At 31.9% G+C, this 20,760-nt stretch overlaps 2 protein-coding genes across 4 annotated transcripts in view; both read left to right on the top strand.

The window, feature by feature from the left end:
• Positions 1-20,760, top strand: part of LOC139530002 (receptor-type tyrosine-protein phosphatase alpha-like) — a 517,312-nt gene that overhangs the window by 296,072 nt on the left and 200,480 nt on the right. The gene's annotated exons all lie outside the window — the stretch shown is intronic.
• Positions 292-20,760, top strand: part of LOC139530005 (uncharacterized) — a 41,464-nt gene continuing 20,995 nt past the window's right edge. For 2 of the 3 annotated variants that reach the window (XM_071326025.1, XM_071326023.1), the window contains exons 1-4: positions 292-443; positions 4,074-4,220; positions 14,649-14,900; positions 18,294-18,464. In XM_071326025.1, coding sequence (XP_071182126.1) covers positions 4,094-4,220; positions 14,649-14,900; positions 18,294-18,464 — 550 coding nt within the window. In that variant the 5' untranslated portion in view covers positions 292-443; positions 4,074-4,093. Of the gene's footprint in view, positions 444-4,073; positions 4,221-11,137; positions 11,351-14,648; positions 14,901-18,293; positions 18,465-20,760 lie in introns of those variants that run through there. The other variant, XM_071326024.1, reaches the window with a different exon arrangement.

Below are 20,760 nucleotides of genomic sequence, written 5' to 3'. Positions count from 1 at the left end.
TTTATTATCTATGTTGCTGGTTCAAAAGCCCACTGAATGTTGTGTTGTAATTTATATTGCCGACTTAAAATACAGATTTAAAAAAAATTTAATACTTGATTGGTTATAAATTTACTTCGCAGAAGTTCATTTTGTACGGATTTTTCGTTTCATGCAAATTTTCTGATTTATTTTAGAATGTAATCAAAGGTTATTATAGTGTAAAGCACAAGTACAGTCACAGTGTTAACTATAAAAAACATATTATTATATGTTCTGCTTGTTCCGAGTCAGTTGTCTATATTTTTTGTTGTTTGTATGCTGTTGGTTTTTTGCCTATCTTATCTTTTGTTTTTTGAGGGTCCAACTTTTGACAGTGAGTGCAGTCTTTGATACAGTTCAAAAAGTGATATAAATAGATTTCACAAGTATCAATAATGATTTACTGTACAGTTATATAACAGGTATGTTAAATTATGAACTGCAGAGATCTTTATGTATGGTAACGAATATACTGTTTATATATTAAGTATGTTGTTCTAACAACAGGTTTATGCATGTCATTGTTTATCTGCACTTTTATGGTATCTTCGTTTTTAATTTGTAGTTAGTCACCACTTCGGTGTTAACATGTATATCTATTATATAGTCATTTTTATAAAGGAGTAGGTTCAGTAAGACCCCTTTTTGGCCCCAAAATATAGCAGTTTTACAAAATTGTTAAAATGTAAACCTTAAGTTATTTATTGGACAGTAGAATGCTTCTGCTACATAAATATGGGTTGTTTTTGACAATACAATGCATATATATATCCAGTACTAGCACCATTAAGTCATGCTAAATTACTAAAATCCTCATAATTCTAGCATTTTAGTTAAATTATAGACGGTTTTGGTGTAAAACGAAAGTGGCCGCATTCGTGTTCATCCTTAATATTGAAATGTAAGTTGTATTGCATGATACATTTTGACGTTTTAAAAACATATTATGTTATGTTTTATCATGAAATACAACTTACATTTCAATATTAAGGATGAACACGAATGCGGCCACTTTCGTTTTACACGAAAACCGTCTATAATTTAACTAAAATGCTAGAGTTATGAGGATTTCAGTAATTTAGCATGACTTAATGGTGCTAGTACTGGATATATATGCATTGTATTGTCAAAAACAACCCATATTTATGTAGCAGAAGCATTCATTATATAAAGGTTGAGGATGAACACGGATGCGGCCACTTTCATTTTTACCAAAAACCATCTGAAAAGTGACATTTTTGGCATATTAGGTAGATTTTTCATATTTGGAGCTTGAATCGGATCGTTTTTAATGACTAAATCTGTTAAAATCTTTCGCATAAACTAGTTAATTCAAATAAAATAGACACTTAAGTGTTTAAAAATTGGTCAAAATCTTTCGTCAGATGAACCTGAAATTTGAGGCCAAAATCGGTCCTTACCGGACCTACTCCTTTATTGTTTGCAAAAGTATAAATTTTTGTCTAAAAACAAAGGATTTTCTTATCCCAGGCAAATAACTTTAGCAGTTTTTTGGCACACCGTTTTGGAAATTTTGGTGCTCAATGCCCTTCAAGTTGTACTTGTTTATGCTTTCGAACTTGATCCGAGCGTCACTGATGAATATTATGTAAACGAACCGCGCGTCTGATGTATTAAATTATAAGCCTGGTACATTTGTACCTTTTGAAAGCTATTATTTGTGTGCTTCTTTGTCCTGTATGTTCTTCCATTTATTTGTATAGTAGTCCTGTGATGTAATGTTGTCATTTTAATGTTGTTGTTAACATTGTCATAAAAGCGTGAGGTTTGGCTAGCCCCATAACCGGGTTCGACCCACCATTTTTTTCTTAAAATGTCTTGTACCAAGTCAGAAAAATGGCCATTGTTATATTTCAGTTCGTTTCTGTGTGTGTTGCATTATAGTGTTGTGTTCCTGTTGTGTCCTGTAAATTTCTTTATAATGCTTGAAAATTTATAAAAGTGGTATCTATGGATAGCTAAAAGATTACTCTTTCATATTAACGCAATGTTAGTATTTTACAACAATTATGTAGTTAATTTTAATGATAACTGTGTCTACAAAATTACACAAGAAATTTCAACTTTGAATTGAAAAATTAGCTTCTTCATGGATCCCCGAGAGGGTTGTTTTCATTATATGTTATTCCTTGAGCCATTACCTCTACAAAAGGGGGATTTTGGATAGAATGTAAAGATCAAATTTAACACCTAATTATACATTATCTACTTTTATGTGGTAGGGATGGAATACGATAGCGATAATTGGAGACACTCTTTTGTAGCTTAGCTGTGTTGATTCAGAAAAGTTAACATTTCTGGTGTAGCTGTAGAGATGAAAGAGCTAAATTCATTCAAGCGAACTGACCATGATTTTGCCATACATTGCATAACAATTAATTACATAATGATTGCATAACAAAAATATTGCATTTAATTAAAAGATTAATCTTTTATCTATCCATATATAACTCTTTTATAAATTTATATGCAGTTTTAAGAAAGTAACAGCATTATAAAAGTTGGAGATTGGTTGTAAAAAAATCTTTGTATTGTGCTACCTTAAATAAATAAATTAATAAGGATTTTTGTTTTTGTGTAGTGATATTGACAAATGATCTTGAAGTGATGTTTGATATTGTAGAACAAAGTTAAAAGTAATATTTTAACACATCTTATGAAAATTACTTGTTTGGGGCTACCTAAAACGGAAAATCATATATATTTTTGCCAACAGCATGACTTTTGTTTTTAACAAATACCCACAAACAGCTTTATCATTTGTTGACCAGATATAGATTGTTGTACTCTGTTACCAAACGATCACAACAAAGGATTATCAAGCATTGTTTCGGACAATGTACTCATATTACTATTCAATGGCTTTATTTTTCTGAACATTATTCACATGAATCAAATTTTGAATTTAAAATATTTAGAATATAAGTGTCAACCGTCAATGTAAATTGTCCTATGTAACGTCGTTGCATCAGAGACCACAAAGATGATTTTTCATGTTGTTTTGTACATATAGCTATGCTTACATGATTGTAATTATAAGCAGAAGAAAAAACAATAAACATACTTTTAACAATAATAAATAAATACACTGTGATGTGGCTAAGGATGTATTGCTAAATTAGGTATTATCTATTTTCTTATGATAATTTTTTTTCTAGCATTGGAGCACAAGAGAGAAGGTCGATACTGGCTATGTATTTTTAAAATGTTTATTCTGTTTTACAATACAAATACAAGCTAACATGTTCAACCCCGCCACATTCTGTATGTGCTTGACTCAGGTGCGGAATCTGTTAATCGGTGTTTTTCAGTTGTTGTTTGTATATCTTATTTTTTTTTCGTTCATATTTTGGTGCATAAATGAGGCCGTTAGTTTTCTCGTTTGAATCTTTTTGCATTAGAAATTTTAGGAGCCTTTTATAGCTGACTGAATTCAAATCAACATACCCTAGGTCTCTATGGTTTACTAGTTACAAATGCATATCACTTATTACAAATGTATTAGGGGATATAACTCGCGTATGGAGTATTCGTTTCACTTCCGTCAAAATTGGACAAACAATCCTGCAAATATAGCGAGCAATCTGGGAAACTAAATGTGTCGTTTTCTTTAACGGTTATGGAGGAGATCAAACCACAACGAAAACAGTGTTTGGGGGATAACTCTTACACTGAAAAGTATTGCACTAAACAGGGTCAGTCTCAAAAGCGCAATAACTGTTTGATATCATATGCAAAAAATCTAAATTTGGCGGAAGAAGAGAAAAAATATTATCAGAACAAATACAATAGGTTTTGTCCACAGAATCGTATAAAATGATGATGCAATCGTAATAGATGTGAAGAAAATGAAGACTGCAGTAATAGTAACTCTTTTGTGCAGCTCATATTTTTATTGGCTTTCATGTATTATAATTGTCAAATATTAAACCATGCAATATGCTTATTGGATAAGTAATATTTAAGGGTTATTGAACAGATGAAATAATGGTCAATCAACATTTTGTAATAAATAATTTGTAACTTTTCAGTTGACGGTTGTTGGTCGCTCATGGGCTTCTGGAAAACTTATACTGTTTCAAGTGGAAATTGTGTAGAAAGATGTGACAGTTACATTTCTGATTATTGTGGGGGAAACGAAAATGAGCAAATACCATGTATTCTATTTACTCGTCCAGGTGAATAATTAATGCTATGTTATACCTTAATAAAAGCATCTCTAGGTATCCGTTAAATTAGTTTTTTTATTCATTTTCAAAGTAAACAAGGTTTGGCAAAATTTTAAAAGTGATAGTGTAAAAGAACCGAAATATGTGATCAGTCATTAGTCTGATTTAATTCTAAATATTTCTTTTATTTTTAAAAAGAGTACTGTACATGTATGTGTTGTGAAGTTTTTTCAACTTTTACTTTGAGTCTCAGGCGCTAAGGATCAAGTCTGAGCTATTTTGGTTACAATAATGTTATAATTTAGTGTACAAGAATAACACATGAAGCTTTACAGATGTATTTATTTATAAAGAGATGAACGTTGAATTATATTATACATGTAATTGTCCAAATGTATGTAAAGCTGGAGAAGGTTTTTAAATGGGTTTAGTTTGGCTTTGTTTCCGTGTTGAATATATTTTTTTCTTCTGAAATATTGAGGAATACACAAAATGTCTGATTATTCGTTCAATTCGTCAAGAATGCCCAATAGCCCCGATGTTATATATCCTGCAAGCAGAACCACTTGCAGCATCAATTAGAAACAATCCCAATATAAAGAAATAAACCTTCCTACTAGAACTGGGGACTTTATTGAAACTAAGCTAAATATGTTTGCTGACGATACTCAACTCTTTAATAAAAGCGAGGAGTCTATCGAAGAAACATTTAAAACTTTAAAACTGTACGAAAATGCTTCGGGGGCTAACATGAATATGGATAAGACTGTTGGCATGTATTTAGGCAAGTGGCGAAATAAAAAACCAAAATTTAACAAAATTAAATGGTCTAAGCGTCCTGTGAAAGCATTAGGGGTACTACATGGATACGGGGTGGACTTAGATCAAATTTGGTTAGAAAAAATAAATAAAATAAAAAGCTGTATGGAAGTTTGGAAATCAAGAGATCTCACATTTACGGGAAAAGTCTTAATTATTAAATCCTTTTTACTGTCCGTCATTGGATACGAAATTGAAATGAGAGGTATCCCGGATATATACGAAAAACAAAAAAATAATATTATAAGGTCCTTTATATGGGATGGGAAAACAAACCAAGTCGCTAGAACAGTGTGCTGTTTACCGAAAGAAAAAGGGGGGATAGGAATGATAAACTTAAGGGACTTTATTAAATTAAAACAAGTGAAAAGTATGTACAGTATTGTCAACTCAAAAACACAAAAATGGAATGCAATAGGAAAATACTGGTTAACGTCACTAGACGAAAAATATGATACAGACTTTTTTATATGTTCTTGTTCGGACACTACATGTTTTAAGCAAATACAAATGTCCAAATATTATAAAGAACTTTTAATTTCCTGGACTGACTTACAGAAAATCCAAAAATCGGTCACGAAAGAGGACCTTTTAGAAGAAAATATTTTCGGCAATTGTAAATTGAAGTTCAAGGGACATGCATTATATTATGCAAATTTTGCCGCCAGTGGAATAAAAAAAATTAAAGATATATGGGACTTAAACAATAAATCCTTTAAAACATCCCGTGATATTTTTAACAGTCTTAAAGATAAAAGGAATTGGATTGCACAATATAGCCGCATTAAATCTTCGTTAACACCTGAACAAATTGACGTTTTAAAAACAGACTCTAGTATACATAGTCATTCTGATGGACCTATAAAAATAATAAATTCTTGTCAATTTATAAAAAATGGAGTTGTCGTTGATGCCAAAAAATTATGCCTTAAAGATATTAGATACTTTTATGAGAATAAAACAGCTCCAAATAGTCAGTTGAAGTGGAATTTTCATTTTGGGAATGAACTACCATGGGATTACATTTGGGAAACTTTGAATAAGAATTTAGCTAACAGGAAAATTAAACAATTTCAATGGAAGTTACTACATAGTATAATTTACACTGAAGAAAAGTTACAAAAAATGAATCGCTCAAACGGGAAGTGTCACTTTTGCAATGAAAAAGAATCACTATTTCATCTTTTTATTTATTGTAAACTGGTGGGAGACGTTTGGCGGGAAATGTTTGAGAAAATAAGGGAATTTTGTTCAAAATTAAATATCCAAAAATTACAAAAATCGGAAACAAGTATAATTTTTGGGGTCATTAATGCAGATGCATCTTATACCCAAATTTTAGATACGGTGCTTTTAATCACGAAATGGGTTATCTGGAAAACTAGAAATAACGCAAAATATCAAAAGAAAGGGATAAGTAAATTGGTGATTTTTAAAAAAATATGATAAAACATGAAATGCAATTTATGCTCAAATATTTTAAACCGAATACGAAAATCGAAGCCTTTTCTACTGTGTGTGACATTTTTTGTATATAAATATATATTTTGCATGGTCAGGTCAGTTCAATGACCTCTTTGATACTGATTGAATAATAATATGTACACTGCTCGCAACTCCCTACATGTAATTTCTGTTGTGTATATATTCATGTATATCATCTAATTGTAACAAGACATGTTGTATCAACAGGTTCATATTATAAACAAATATTTACTCACCATATCTTTGATATTAATCCTTATTGGGAATGAAAATCATTAATCCATTTTTTTTATGAATGAACTACACATCCCTTTAACAAATCACACGTGGTAAATGATCACTCGACCAGAAATTTAATGTAATCGAAATTAACATAACAAAAGACTTGATGTACGATAAAATTGAAACTGCTTAATAAATACAGGTAGCCTTTGTGAGAAATAAATGAAGATAAAAAACAAACTTTATTCAAATATTCAAATAATTATATATGGTGAGATGTATAGATATATAGATCGATATTGATTGCAGGTACATGTACATTTGTACAAGGATAGATACTATTTATAAAGGTTGATGTTAATAATTTATAGTGGGAGTTTTTTTCTCAGCGCTTTTCCCCGACAAATGAGACTGTAAAAATTGGGGCCCCCTTAGTTGCTTCCCTGGGCAACTGAGGGTTGATGTAACAGGTGATTGTTAATAAAATATGTTTAATATTAAAAAAAAAATAAAAAAAAAAAAAAAATGTCTGATTATACTTTACTTGAAATTGTACGTATGTGCCCGAACGGTTTGATTAGGAAATCTGATTTAGACGAAACATCGTTAATGTCATGGTTTGGCTCATCTGGCCGACAGGGACAAGTGAGTTTTTTCTCATTACTTGGCGTCTATCGTCCGTCGTCCGTCGTCGTTTGTAAACTTTTACAAAATGCTTCTCTGAAACTGCTGGGCTTAATTTAATCAAACGATAATAATTAGGATATCTAGTTTAAAAAATGTGTCAGACGACACAGCCCGCCAACCAAGATGTCCTGCTTGACTAATAATAGAAGTCGGAATAAACGGCAGATTTTGGCTTATATCGCTGAAACTAAAGCATTTAGAGGAAATCCAACATTAGTAAATTTGTTCATCAGCGCAAGATATATCTGCCCTGAAATGTTTAGTTGGGTTGTCTCTGAATTATAAATTTTTAAGTAATTTTGCAGCTTTTGGTTATTATAGATAGAGATAAACTGGTGACAGCAATACTATTCAGCAAAGTAAGATATACAAATTAATCTGCATGACCAAAATGGTCAATTGACCACCTTAATTTTTATTGCCCTTTATAGTCAATTTTGATTTAAATATTTGTAGACTTTTAACCAAACTTGGCCACAATCATCATTTGGGATCTGGTTTAACAAATGTGTCTGATTAAACCGCCTGCCAAAGAACATGGCCAACATGACTTAAAGTAGAATATAGGAGTAAAATGCTTGGTTTTTTCTATTATTTTCGATAATATAGGTTCAATACACCATTTTTTTGGTTAGCCATTAATTCAGGTTCATCCCATCATTTATTCTAAAAAAAATGTCCTATACCAAGTCAAGAATATGGCAGTTGTTATCAAGTTCATTTCTATATGTATGTTGGTGTTTGTTTTTATTGCATTTCAATGTTCTAGTTGTTCCTTTGTTTTCCTCTTATAGTTGATGTGTTTCTCTCGTTTTTAGTTTCTCTCAATCGATTTATGATTTTTTAACACCGGTAAACTACTGTTGCCGTTATCTATTCCGTTGCAAGGTCTTAGCTAGTTTCACGAAGGCTGTGATTTGGGCTTAACACTAAGGTTTTTTTAAGGAAAAAAAATCAAAATATGCAAATTGTTAAACAAGTATTCAATTTAAAAATTCAGTATTTTTGTGATTTTTTGCTTTATAGTAAAATTTAGGTTTTTTATATTATATAATGCATGCTCACATCCAATTTGTATTCTTCTATATGTTGTGTTTTTGAGAAGATGTTTTAATTGTGTTTGGTCCTTTTTGCTTTGAGCAGATATTACTTGATTTATTTCACTTGACTTGGCGGGGTTTAGACCAGTCCATCTATAGACAGGTGTTTTGGGATCAACTCATTAATGAAGTGTCCAGTTATTATTCACAAAGCATACACACAGTTCATTTGTATATCCGTTTGGTGGAACTGATAGGTGAGTAAAAATCATCTATAATTATAACGGCCATCATCCTTATCACACACATATTCAGGTAGACTGTCCTTATGCAAATTGAAACGTAAGCTCCGCCCGATCAATTGAAATAACGACAAATTTATGTGACGTATAAAATTTTCTGACGTCAGACACTCAATAAATGTGTTCGTAGAAAGTAGATGTTTTTGTGTTCTGTTAAATTGTTCCTTTTAAAATTGTTAAACGATGATGACTGATGTACCCATATTTTGACTATTATATTTATTGTGTCTGTTTATTTTAACGCATCAATGTAAAAATATCGGAAACTGATGAGACTGTCATTAAAGTGAGAGGGTTAGCGCTATAGAACCAGGTTTAATCCACCATTTTCTACATTTGAAAATGCCTGTACCAAGTCAGGAATATGACAGTTTTTGTCCATTCGTTTTTGATGCGTTTTATTATTTGATTTTGCCATGTGATTATGGACTTTCCCAATTGATCTTCCTCTAAGTTCAGTATTTTAGTGATTTTACTTTTGTTTGCTGCTGTCAATATAAAAGTGTAATGTTGTCTTTAAAGGGGAATCCATTTGTGAGTATTAACAAAATTTGAATCAGTAGATATTTGAAATTCGAATAGAAATATTACCTTTATTTATACTGCGTAATAAGTTAGCTCAATCATACAGGCTAGTAACTCGTATCGCTCTATTTTAAGACAAGTTCAATTATGGTTTTTATCCATTGTAAATATTTGATTTTTTAAATATCAATTCATATAATTGGATTTGTGTATTGGTTATAGATATAAGGTTTCAGCCTAGTGGTTTTATGAAGAAATGCTAATGAAATACATTTACCTTTAATATTTTATTAACTGCACGTTGTTTACTATTCTCATTGTATAAGCGCTCCGGGTTCATAAATGGGATATCGATTGATGGTCATGTGTTACAAATGTATAGATATTTGATTTTATTTTTGTTCAAATGTATACTGACCGGCTTTAGAAACGCAACTGTTGATTATTGCTTTTAATTTTCAATTTCAAATATGCATTGTTTTTTTAAACAAACGTATGAACAGAAAGTTTTTTCATTACTTCAATGTTTAAAAAAAAATTCCAGTTCGAAAATTGAATTGATTACGTCATGTTTAATGTTCAAATTTTATGGTATACACTGAAACCCTGGTTTTCCCCTAATAAATGAACGTAGCACCGTCAAAAGCAATGATTGCCTATAACAAACGCGAAAATGATTGTCAGACAGGTCAACAAATTCTGTTCGGCACGTTTTGGTTCTGTTTTGCATCTTTTGATTTTGCCGTTGTTCCACCCATTACAATGGGTTTTGGCAATTATGCGGTTGAAACTCTAAGGCTTCATATGTTTTTCTGCAGTCGATTCTTCGGCAATTTAGTTAATTGGAAACATTTATAGCATAAATTTGTGCAAAATGGCATTCAACAATTTGATTATCAGTTGACGTTTCGTAATCAAATGCTATTGACGTTGCATTGTCAATACATTTTGCACTGGTCATTGATGGTATTCAACAAATCCAGTCTACCTGTATCGTTGTCGAAAGGACAGTAAGACGAGTTTCTGACGTCAATTGGTCTGGTTGCAGCACATTCATGTTTTCCTGTTTGCATTATTCTAATGGGTTAATTCAGTTTTTTTATTTCTCGGTCATGGCAATATGAAGATACAAAATGTTTTAACTGATTTAAGTGTGTCCAAGGATTCAAAGAACTGATTCACAAAGAAAAAAAAATGAAAAAATCCTTTATTGGTTCGCTTTCTGAATTTCGTGCGATCTCAATAATCCGGCATGTTAAAAAACCACAGGAAAGTCAGATGTTGATTTTTTCGCAAGAGAAAGAAGTATGATAAGTATGAATAGTAGTGGTATGAGGATCCAACATGATTTGGTAAACAAATCTATAAAATGAGTGTTGCGTTTTTAAAGTCAGTCAGTATATCTAATCACATTATTTCGTATTCTAGCTGACTTTATAGACCTCATCTTTTTATTCATTTTCATTTGTTAGAAGAAAACAAAACAGTTTTTCAACCCCCTGATTTTGGAAGATTTTAGTTTTATATAATTGGATTATTAATATATTTACTATAAATTGACATGTCAAGTATTTAGACATCTTAGGCTTTTCATTTTTTTTATTTGAGCTTTCCTAGGCCTGATATATCATAAAGCGCTTCGAAAGCGGCAACATTATCAAGTGGAGATTTGAAATACTTTCAAGAGTATGCATGTCTTGGCAAAGCTGTAGGATAAATAAATTAAAGTACTGTACAAGTATTCAATATTCAATAGTTTATGTCCATCGAAAAATTTTATCCCTACACATGTAGTCACTTTTTTTCAAGAGCGGTGGTATATTTTACAAAATATATATTTATTCTCTATACAAAACCAACTTTTTGTTGTGTAGTTATTTTTAAATATTTCATCAAATTAATTCACGCTCTAGTTATTGACAAAAGACTTTATGTTTTGGCTTAATAACACAATCATCCTGTTAAAATATTAACTACCTGGCTGTGTGTCTCGTTATGAAGGATTCGGTTAATATAGCTGTCGCTTTACTTTTTCTGAGATTTTATTCAGGTGATACTGGTAAGTAAATCTATTTTTATTTTCATTGACTTGTAACTTGATGATCACTAAGTAACTAGCCGTTAACATGGTTAAGGCAAAACTAAACCTTTCAGTATGGGTATGCGTTTGAAAAAGACAAAAGTATAGTATGTAATCGTTCTAAAGACATGAATGTAGTTTCATCATCTGTTTAATGCATTCATGGAAGACAATTGCAAAATTAATATTATAGCACAAAATACATGCAACCGACCAGTTAAACATATTTTTTCTACCGCAAAATAAGTGACAAGTTTGTATGACATTAGCCTTATTATCATACGCGAAGCTTTCAACGTACATCTTTATCATGAAATCGATCAGATATTGATAAAACTGAAAATGGACATGTGGAATGTGTCAAACAGACTACAACCCGACCAAAGAGCAGACAACAGCAGAAGACCACCAATGGGTCTTCAATGTAGCGAGAAACTCTCGCACCCGGAGGTGTGCTTCAGCTGGCCCTTAAAATATATACATGTACTGATACTGATACTGAGCTCGCCTGTATCGTGTCCTAAATGCAAACTTACCAAAGAGTTCTATAAAAAGATCTTTTGTTCAATCAAGAAAGAAATATCATATACTTATTAAACTACATATCATACAGCCCAATATATGATACTTATGTTACAAAGAGGCGAAGGAAGGGCACCTGCCCTCTCCCCTATATCCGCCTCTGAAATATAATACACAAATGTATTGTGTAAGAAATATCACACAACTTTAAACAATTCAGGAAATGTTCATTTAAATACATGGACGGACATTTATATTCTTCTTCTTCCGTTAAAACCCATATTATTCTCATATTAGTAATAACAAGAAAACGTAAACAAATGCATTACCACATGGCAGTGCCGATGGCTGGTTTAATTACCATTAATATTATATTGCATATACATTATAATAAACATCTTTATAATGTCCTCATATAAATATATAAATAGTTCAATGAACACACACACTTATGTAAAGCAAACCAATCTCTTAATGCATGATACAAAATCTTAGATAACAGAAGTATTTAAAAAATTAACGTGACCGATCGAGGAGTCCTTGCATGATTTAACCGCCAAATCAGATACAACACATGACCTAAAAAACGCCACCTATTGGCAGAAAATTAATAAGAAAATAATTCCATACTTATTCTTAAAATCAATCGATTGAAATTACATTTGTACTTCCGTTAATAGATATAGGAAGATGTGGTGTGAGTGCCAATGAGACAACTCTCCATACAAATAACAATTTAAAAAGTAAACCATTATAGGTTAAAGTACGGCCTTCAACACGGAGCCTTGGCTCACACCGAACAACAAGCTATAAAGGGCCCCAAAATTACTAGTGTAAAACCATCCAAACGGGAAAACCAACGGTCTAATCTATATAAACAAAACGAGAAACGAGAAACACGTATATATTACATAAACAAACGACAACTACTGTACATCAGATTCCTGACTTAGGACAGGTGCAAACATTTGCAGCGGGATTAAACGTTTTAATGGATCCAAACCTTTTCCCTTTTTCTGAAACAATAGCATAACATCACAAGAAAGAAAAACATACGATAAAATATCAATTGGCAGACTTAACTCAATCAAAAAAAACCTATGATTAAACAATGAACGAATAAATTTGATCTGCGATATCTGAATACAAATGCACAGTTATATATCAGAACCTAATATTATTCTAATAATAATAATAACAAGAAATAGTAAATTGCAATACCACACGACAGAGCCGATTGCCGAAACACAAAGAAAGGGAAAACTTTGAAGAAAGTTTCATATCATGCAATAAAAGAATTAAAAATTAAAGCAATAATCTGTAACCTTAAATTATTGGACATTTTAAGCAAATCATCTAAGGAGTCATAAACGTTACCATCTTTGGCTGTTTCGGAACGCCATCTAACGTGTCTCGTCAAATATGGTCTGGTAAACCCACATTGACACAAATAGTAGCACTTTAGACCTCAAACTGTGCAAACAGAAAGCTTCAATAAAGAGCTCACGCATCCTGGAATACGACAAAGGTGTATTCGCTAAACGCAAATCATAGACATCTTTACATTTGGTCAAATTTCGACAAATAAACACATCAGAATCGCAAGAAATATCAGCTCACTGCAAATATAATTCCATGTTTTTTTACTGGACACTTATTTGAATGTGTACGGGCAATTAATACTGAATTGCCATCTCTATATACATCTGTTTTACCATATTGAATGAGAATTGATATATAACACTCTCAAATAACTATGTTACTTATTTTAATATTAAGCAACTCCGAAACTCTTAAAAACCCTGCAAATGCAAAAATCGCACAAAAAATACGCTGATTATACAAGTTACCAAAAGAAAACATGGAATCATACATTTTATGCAGCAATTCTACCGAAATAGGTTCCTTTTTATTCTTCGAAGTAGACAAACTTAGTGTTACACCTTTTAATACATTAATCACTAAAGACGATCAGTCGGTGAACATGATGATCCAATAAGAGAATGTATCCACTTTAAAGAGTAAAACGCATGAAGAACTGGACTAACAGTAGTGCTCGACTGTGTCAAAAAAGCTAGATATATTGCATTGAAAAACGCTTTAGCTTATAGAATGTCACCGTTTTCAATTCGTCGTTTATCGTCTGTGATAATGTGTTCTTATATATGTCTTTGTTAAAAATTAAATAACTGTTTAGTAAAAAAAAAATTTGGACGTTTGCTCAATATTTCCCGTCATTATGTATTTGGACTATTGTTAATGTCTGTATTCTTGTCTTTCTTTTTTGGATTATGCATTTTGTTTTCTTCTTTGTTGACTATTTGTTATGTTTTATAGTGATTAAGATTATTAAAATCAGGTTTAATCTACTATTTTCTACATACGAAAATGTCTAAACCAAGAAGGAAACATGACAGTTGTTATCTATTCGTATGGTGTGTTTTAACTTTCGAGTTTGCTATTTGATATAAGACTTTCCGTTTTTTAATTTTCTCGGAGTTCAGTGTTTTTTTGTTCTTTCAATTTTTAATGAGAAATTAATTTCTCTTTCGTCTTGTCAATATTGCTCTGATGAATGAAGTGATATTTTGAGTACTCTAAAAGATTGTGCATTCGCTGTAAGCAAGAACATAGATAAAACAATGTGTTTTAACGAATGACGAAGACAACAATGGATAAGCAGACATATATATTGGTCAAAGACAACTGTTTGTCTTAAATATTACGTCGTGTAATCAAGTCATATATATTTTAGTGGTTATGGTTACTGATCATGGGACTGACGCAACTATGCCATGCAATACAAAAAGTGGTATCTTTCAATGGACAATGTTAATTGGTGATTCCTACCAGAATCTTCAATCCTCTTCCAAGTACAGTTTTTCCGGGAAAAATCTTACAATACGCAACCTAAATCAAGACGACAGTGGATTTTATCAATGTGTGATATTTAGAAGTGATGGCAGTGAAAGTGGAAGAGAAACTCCAATCGAATTGGTGGTAACAGGTTTGTCATATAAAAATAACAGTTTATGCGTTAGTTTAATTTGATATCTTTATTGAATTGGTTAATCTAATTGTCGTCCGTAGACAATGTAAATAAACTCATCATAGATAAAATATCCCGAATAAGCCAAAGACATTAATACAAAAACAAATAATTTATAGTCAAAATAGACATTATTAATAGCAAACAATAGTAGTAATATTATAACACACTTACTCATAAACCAAAATAAAAAATTATAAAAATATATATAACAAAGCTCATTCAGGTATCATAAAAGGTATAAACATGTACTCGACGCTAAGGTTGACAAATAAGAAAATAATAAGCCAGTTTGATTTGTTACTTTATAAATTACGATATCAATTTGTCACAATACTACTGAATCTTGTCCAAAAAATGCATAAAATATTTGTAACTGGACGATTAACAAACATAATTCAATCAATCAAAACCAACACAAAGTTCTACAGTCCGCATGGTTCATTATTTGCAGATGACTTCATAGATTTCAACTTATTTTAAGTTTTGGAGTTTACAACTCAATACGGGTACCCTCTTCTCATGCACATCTAACCGCCGTCGGCTGAATTTCATAATATTGTATACTAAGTTGGTTTTGCATTGTGTACTAAAAAATCTGATCATGGCTATATACCCTTAATTAAATGTCTTTGAGATTTGTTTCTGATACATTACTCCTTTTTTCTCGTCTATCATGATTTTATATCTGCTCTGCTACTCCGTCGCCTCCTGTCAGTGTTGACAAAGATAAAAAGAAAGACATATTATGGGGTATAGTATTTAATCTTCCAGGAATAGTTGTAACGGAGCATTTTGTCCATATGAAGGAATATTTATATTGTAATTATCTCTGATAGAGATTTTAAATCTATGGTTGTTGTAGGACATAAAAAACACATATATCATTACTATGCAGTTTAACCACATGATTTATTTGATACACCTTTAATTGAACTTTTTAAATCGCCTTTATGTTTTCATACGATACACACATTTAAAGGATAATTTGTCAAACTATGGCCGTGTTCACATTGACCTAAACTCGGTGTTGTGTTAGTGTAACTCACACGTAAACTACACAATTACGAACCTATTGATAATACTCAATGTTTACATGTAGTTTAAATCATGTTTTGTCTACATGCAGTCGATAGTCAATGTAGGCCTTGTGTAGCTATAGGTTAAGTGTACACAAAACTAGGCATTTAAAACATTAATTTAACCATGTATGTGTAAGGAAACAACGATTTTTGAATAAAATTGAAAATAACAATTATTAATAAAGTTCTTTACAGAAATATTTGTCTAAACTTGACAGATCTGTTTGTTATGAAAAAAACTTTACGTACCTTTATTAACCTCTTATTATTGATTCAAGACTCAAAGCATCACCTTTGCATAACACGCAATTCATTTAGAAAAGGTCTTCCCGAATCGACTGGACGTACACAGAAATATTTGTAACTGGTCTTTACTCAAACAACGATTTACTCATAAATGCATTATTAAAAAAAAGTATGAGGTAAATTGTATTGTTTGTCTAGTATCTCAGATCCGTTAAAATACACTAAGAAATAATAATAAAAAACCATAACCCCCTCCGGATCCCTTTGCCAAATACTGCTTATATTTTATTTTTTAAATTTTATTTGAAACAAACAGAAAAGATAGAAATGTAGTGATCCTTAACATCTCAATCCTTCATCTTCGTATGTAAGCCACTGCTGCAGCCTACATTTTCTAATGCGTAACCGAGACATCTTTAGTAGTAAATCATTAAACTGGCTTTTGTAATAAAGCAACCCCACTTAACTTCAAAATGGGGGGAGGGGTGTAATTTTTTTTCTGATATTTTTTTTCGCGTGAACGTTTTTATTCATTTTTTTTACGATGCTAGCAATCTAATAATTTTTTTCAATATTTTACACTATAATGTATGGGGAATTTCTGTATTCAGAATATATCTTTTCTATCATCTGTATGACCAGAATATTTTTTTTTTTTTGTGAACACGGCCTAAATCGAGTATAATTTATTATATTACATGTTTAGTTTACTGCGTTCTTGTTTTTTTATTTTTTATAATAGTTTGGGTTTAGTTTGACAACAGGGTTTATTGACCTCTTCCTAGTTGTCTAATTACAATAATTTAAATTAAGTTATAATGGTTATAAATCAAATAATTACGTATTCAATGTATGTTGTGTTAATAGCGTACTGTCCGTAAAATTCAGAGCCCGTTTTTAGTTTGTGGTACGATTTTTTTTTTATTTTTCTGAGAAAAACATTACTTTTATATTATGTATAACACAAGATTCCTACATTTGTATGCACAGTTGTGCATTCAACTTTTATCTTTTGGATTTTAAATATTTATAAACAATGTACGTCAGATTTGCGAGACTAGGTTTGTTCAGGGAAATACCTGTTCCTTTTAAAACATGGGTCTTTTACCTTATTTGTTTATTTAAATATTAAATTTAATAAGCTTATAGAACACAATATTGCGTATATCTTACACATTATTACTGTTTATATTCTCATTTATTCATGCAACGCCTCGCAAACGAATGGAGATAATTGTTGGAAAGGTATACATTTTACACTTAAAACATATAGTTATACTCAAAGCTATTATAATTTGCTATTATGATTAAAATCCCTTCTTGTACGGAAGCCAATTTTCAAAAATATACTCTGATTTCTAGGTTATGAATAAAAAATCGATGTTGCATTCTGATTTTATACGCGATAATGAATCTGACTAATAAGTTACCTCACACATGTAGATCACGAATTTCCTTTATTATAATTGTATGTGATTCTCATACACGAATTAGATCCGTTATTTTGTATTATAAAAAAAATGAGATTAACTAATTAGAATTCGTAATTAAGTTTTGAGAGGACTTTAAAAAGGGGCTGTCTGATTCTATTAAACACATTTTGCTAAATTTGGGATTTATTGGGGAAACATGTATCGCAGCTTTATAGGAAACACTTGTAAACAATTATACATGTACATGTAACTAAGTTATCTTAGAACGACATTAAGGTGTCTTATTATTACCTTAGCCTTTGTACTACTTTTTTTTTACATTGAGATTGTCATGCACTTTTCGACTAAAATCCTTAGATTTATTTGTCAATTTGTAACTGGCAAGTATAACCAAAAGTGGTGTTATTGTGTTGTAGCATAATATAATGAGAAATAAAGCAACATAATCCGTTCTATGCATGTGGCTGTCTTCAACTTAAAGTGGTAGAATTCAAACTTAAACGTCCTATTGAACAATAAATCAAACATACATACATACATACATGAACTTACATTCAAACATTCCATTATTTTCTTAAAATATATCTTAGTAAATGGTGGATGGTCGACATGGTCATATTCTGATATATGCACAGTAACCTGTGGCATTGGGACACGAACAAAGACACGAACCTGTAACAATCCCCCACCTCCAGGAAATGGTTCAAATTGTCAGGGATTTAGTTCTCAATTAGAGATTTGTAATTTCTTTCCATGTCTAGGTAAGTAATATTAAAAATTTAATTAATATTATCAATTTTAATTGGGTAAACATAGAATTTATGTACTGAAAACCATGATGAGACTAGCTTGGACGCTAGTCTCTACTAAGCACATCCATCTTTGAGAGAATAAAAACATATTTTAATGAGCTGATTACTGTTTACGTTTATTTTTCAATGAAATATATACTCAAGTGAATATAAAGTGTGGATCATAAAATACTCTTGTCAATATATATGCCTTAGAATTTTAATTTAGAATATCAAATGTATACACAAAGAAAAAAGTTAAGCACCCCCACGTTTTTAAACATTGACAAATATTACGATAAGGGACATGGAATCCTTGGACAATTGGTGCTATACTTAGTAATGCAGACTGTAAGGACATAACATTAGCTTTAAGAAATACACAACAAATTGCAACAAAAACGATAATTTAATGAATAGATTCTCACAAAACCACAAGTCAAGTTTAAACACTAAAACGTGTCCATGTTATGTATGGACCTTCTGAGTTCGTTTTGCATGATACTAATGTCATTTCACTTAGAAAACGTCCATTACAAATCTGTTTATGTTATCCATAGTTCAGTATTCAATATCGGGTGAAACCACCACGTGATTGGATACAGGCCTCAACCCTGCGTCTCATCCTTCCAACTAGTCGTCGGATTTCCTGCTGTGGTATTTGCCGCTATTCCCGGTGCAAGGCTGCTTCCAACTGACGTAAATTATGTACAGATGGTTCGGTTGCTAGATCCGACGGCCTTACGTGTCCCAAATATGCTCTATTGGATTCAAATCCGGGCTCATGACAGACCATGGAAGAGGAGTTACTGCTTCGCCTTGCAGAAATGCGATAACCCCCCTTGAACGATGCGGCCTAGCGTTGTCATCCATAAACACTGGTCTTGCAGCTACATGTAATGGGTAGTTATCAAAATGAGGTACAACTACTGGCTGAAGAACGTCACTGATGTATTGATCACCATTAAGGTTTCCTCGTATAATGATCAAGTCCAATTTGCATTCATGAGAGAAGCATTCCCATACCATCACAGAGCCTCCACCGTAAGGGACAGTTGCTTTGACGTTCCTTATGTTATGTTCTGTATTTTTATGTCTCCAAACTCTCAATCTCCCATATGTTACATGCAGAAGAAACTGGCATGTCTGACCAATGGATCTTGCGCCAGTTCCTTAAGCTCCAACCACGACGAACTAAGCACCATGCCAACCGCAGTTGTTGATGTCGGTGTGTTGACATGGGACGTCTTATTACCCTCCTTGACTTCAGTCCTGCTGATTTCAACCGGTTCCTCAAGGTTCTGGTTGATAGCTGTCTATAAGGTTACTATTCTCTTTAAAGAACATGACTTGCTGCGAATGGCTTTCGTCTAACCAGGCGTTCCAGTGCTTCACGCTGCGATGTAACCAATGGTCTACCAGATCTTGGCAAGTTTTTAACGTGATGGTTTGGATGTGTTTCCGCACAAGCCTGCTGACTACAGTATAATTGTAGCCCATCTGACGTCCAATAGCTTTATAGGATAACCCTGCCGACCGCATGCCGATAATCTGCCATTTTTGAGCCTCCGATATTCGTCTTCATACCATGTTCACAGAGTGTAGATAAATGTTTCAAATCGCCGGCTTTAAATACTCAAATTTGAAGCGCGGTGAAACTGCGCTTTGTAATTTGATGTGAGGCATGGTTCACGTGCATTATACGTCGATATCTTAATAACCGGTCAAACCTGTATGGTCACATCTTTTTATAGGAACATTGATCTGGTTAAAATCTATATATATATTCAAATTAACATTTTGTAAAAAAAAATGTATTTCAATATATCAGGGGGTGCTTAACTTTCTTCTTTATGTATATTTGTTCAAGAAACTCACGATACAAGTAAGAAATTCAGGGTTTACATCACGCGTTCATTCATCCCCGTGTGAAATCGAAACGCAAATAGGTAGATATTCAGATTATTTCTCGAAAAAGCATGCGATAATTTTAGCAGTCTATACACAGAACGCTCAAGCAACAATTGAGTCATCTTAGTTTTTGTTTAAATGACCTGCACAATGGCGGTTTGAATATTGAATACTATTCGACATTATAAATTGATGTTGAAGGCATTTCAATACAAGTCTGTAAAGTGGTAGGGATTGTTGCACTCACAGGGTTTAGGTTTTAAACATACTTTTGCATCAACTCAAAATGGTATTTGAAAAAGTACTTTCCATTTAGGATTTTCCTTGGAGTTCGGTATTTTTGTTATTGAATATG

The sequence above is a fragment of the Mytilus edulis genome, chromosome 7 (assembly GCF_963676685.1).
Source record: "Mytilus edulis chromosome 7, xbMytEdul2.2, whole genome shotgun sequence".
NCBI classification, from domain to species: domain Eukaryota; kingdom Metazoa; phylum Mollusca; class Bivalvia; order Mytilida; family Mytilidae; genus Mytilus; species Mytilus edulis.
This window is presented reverse-complemented; position numbering and strand designations above follow the sequence as displayed.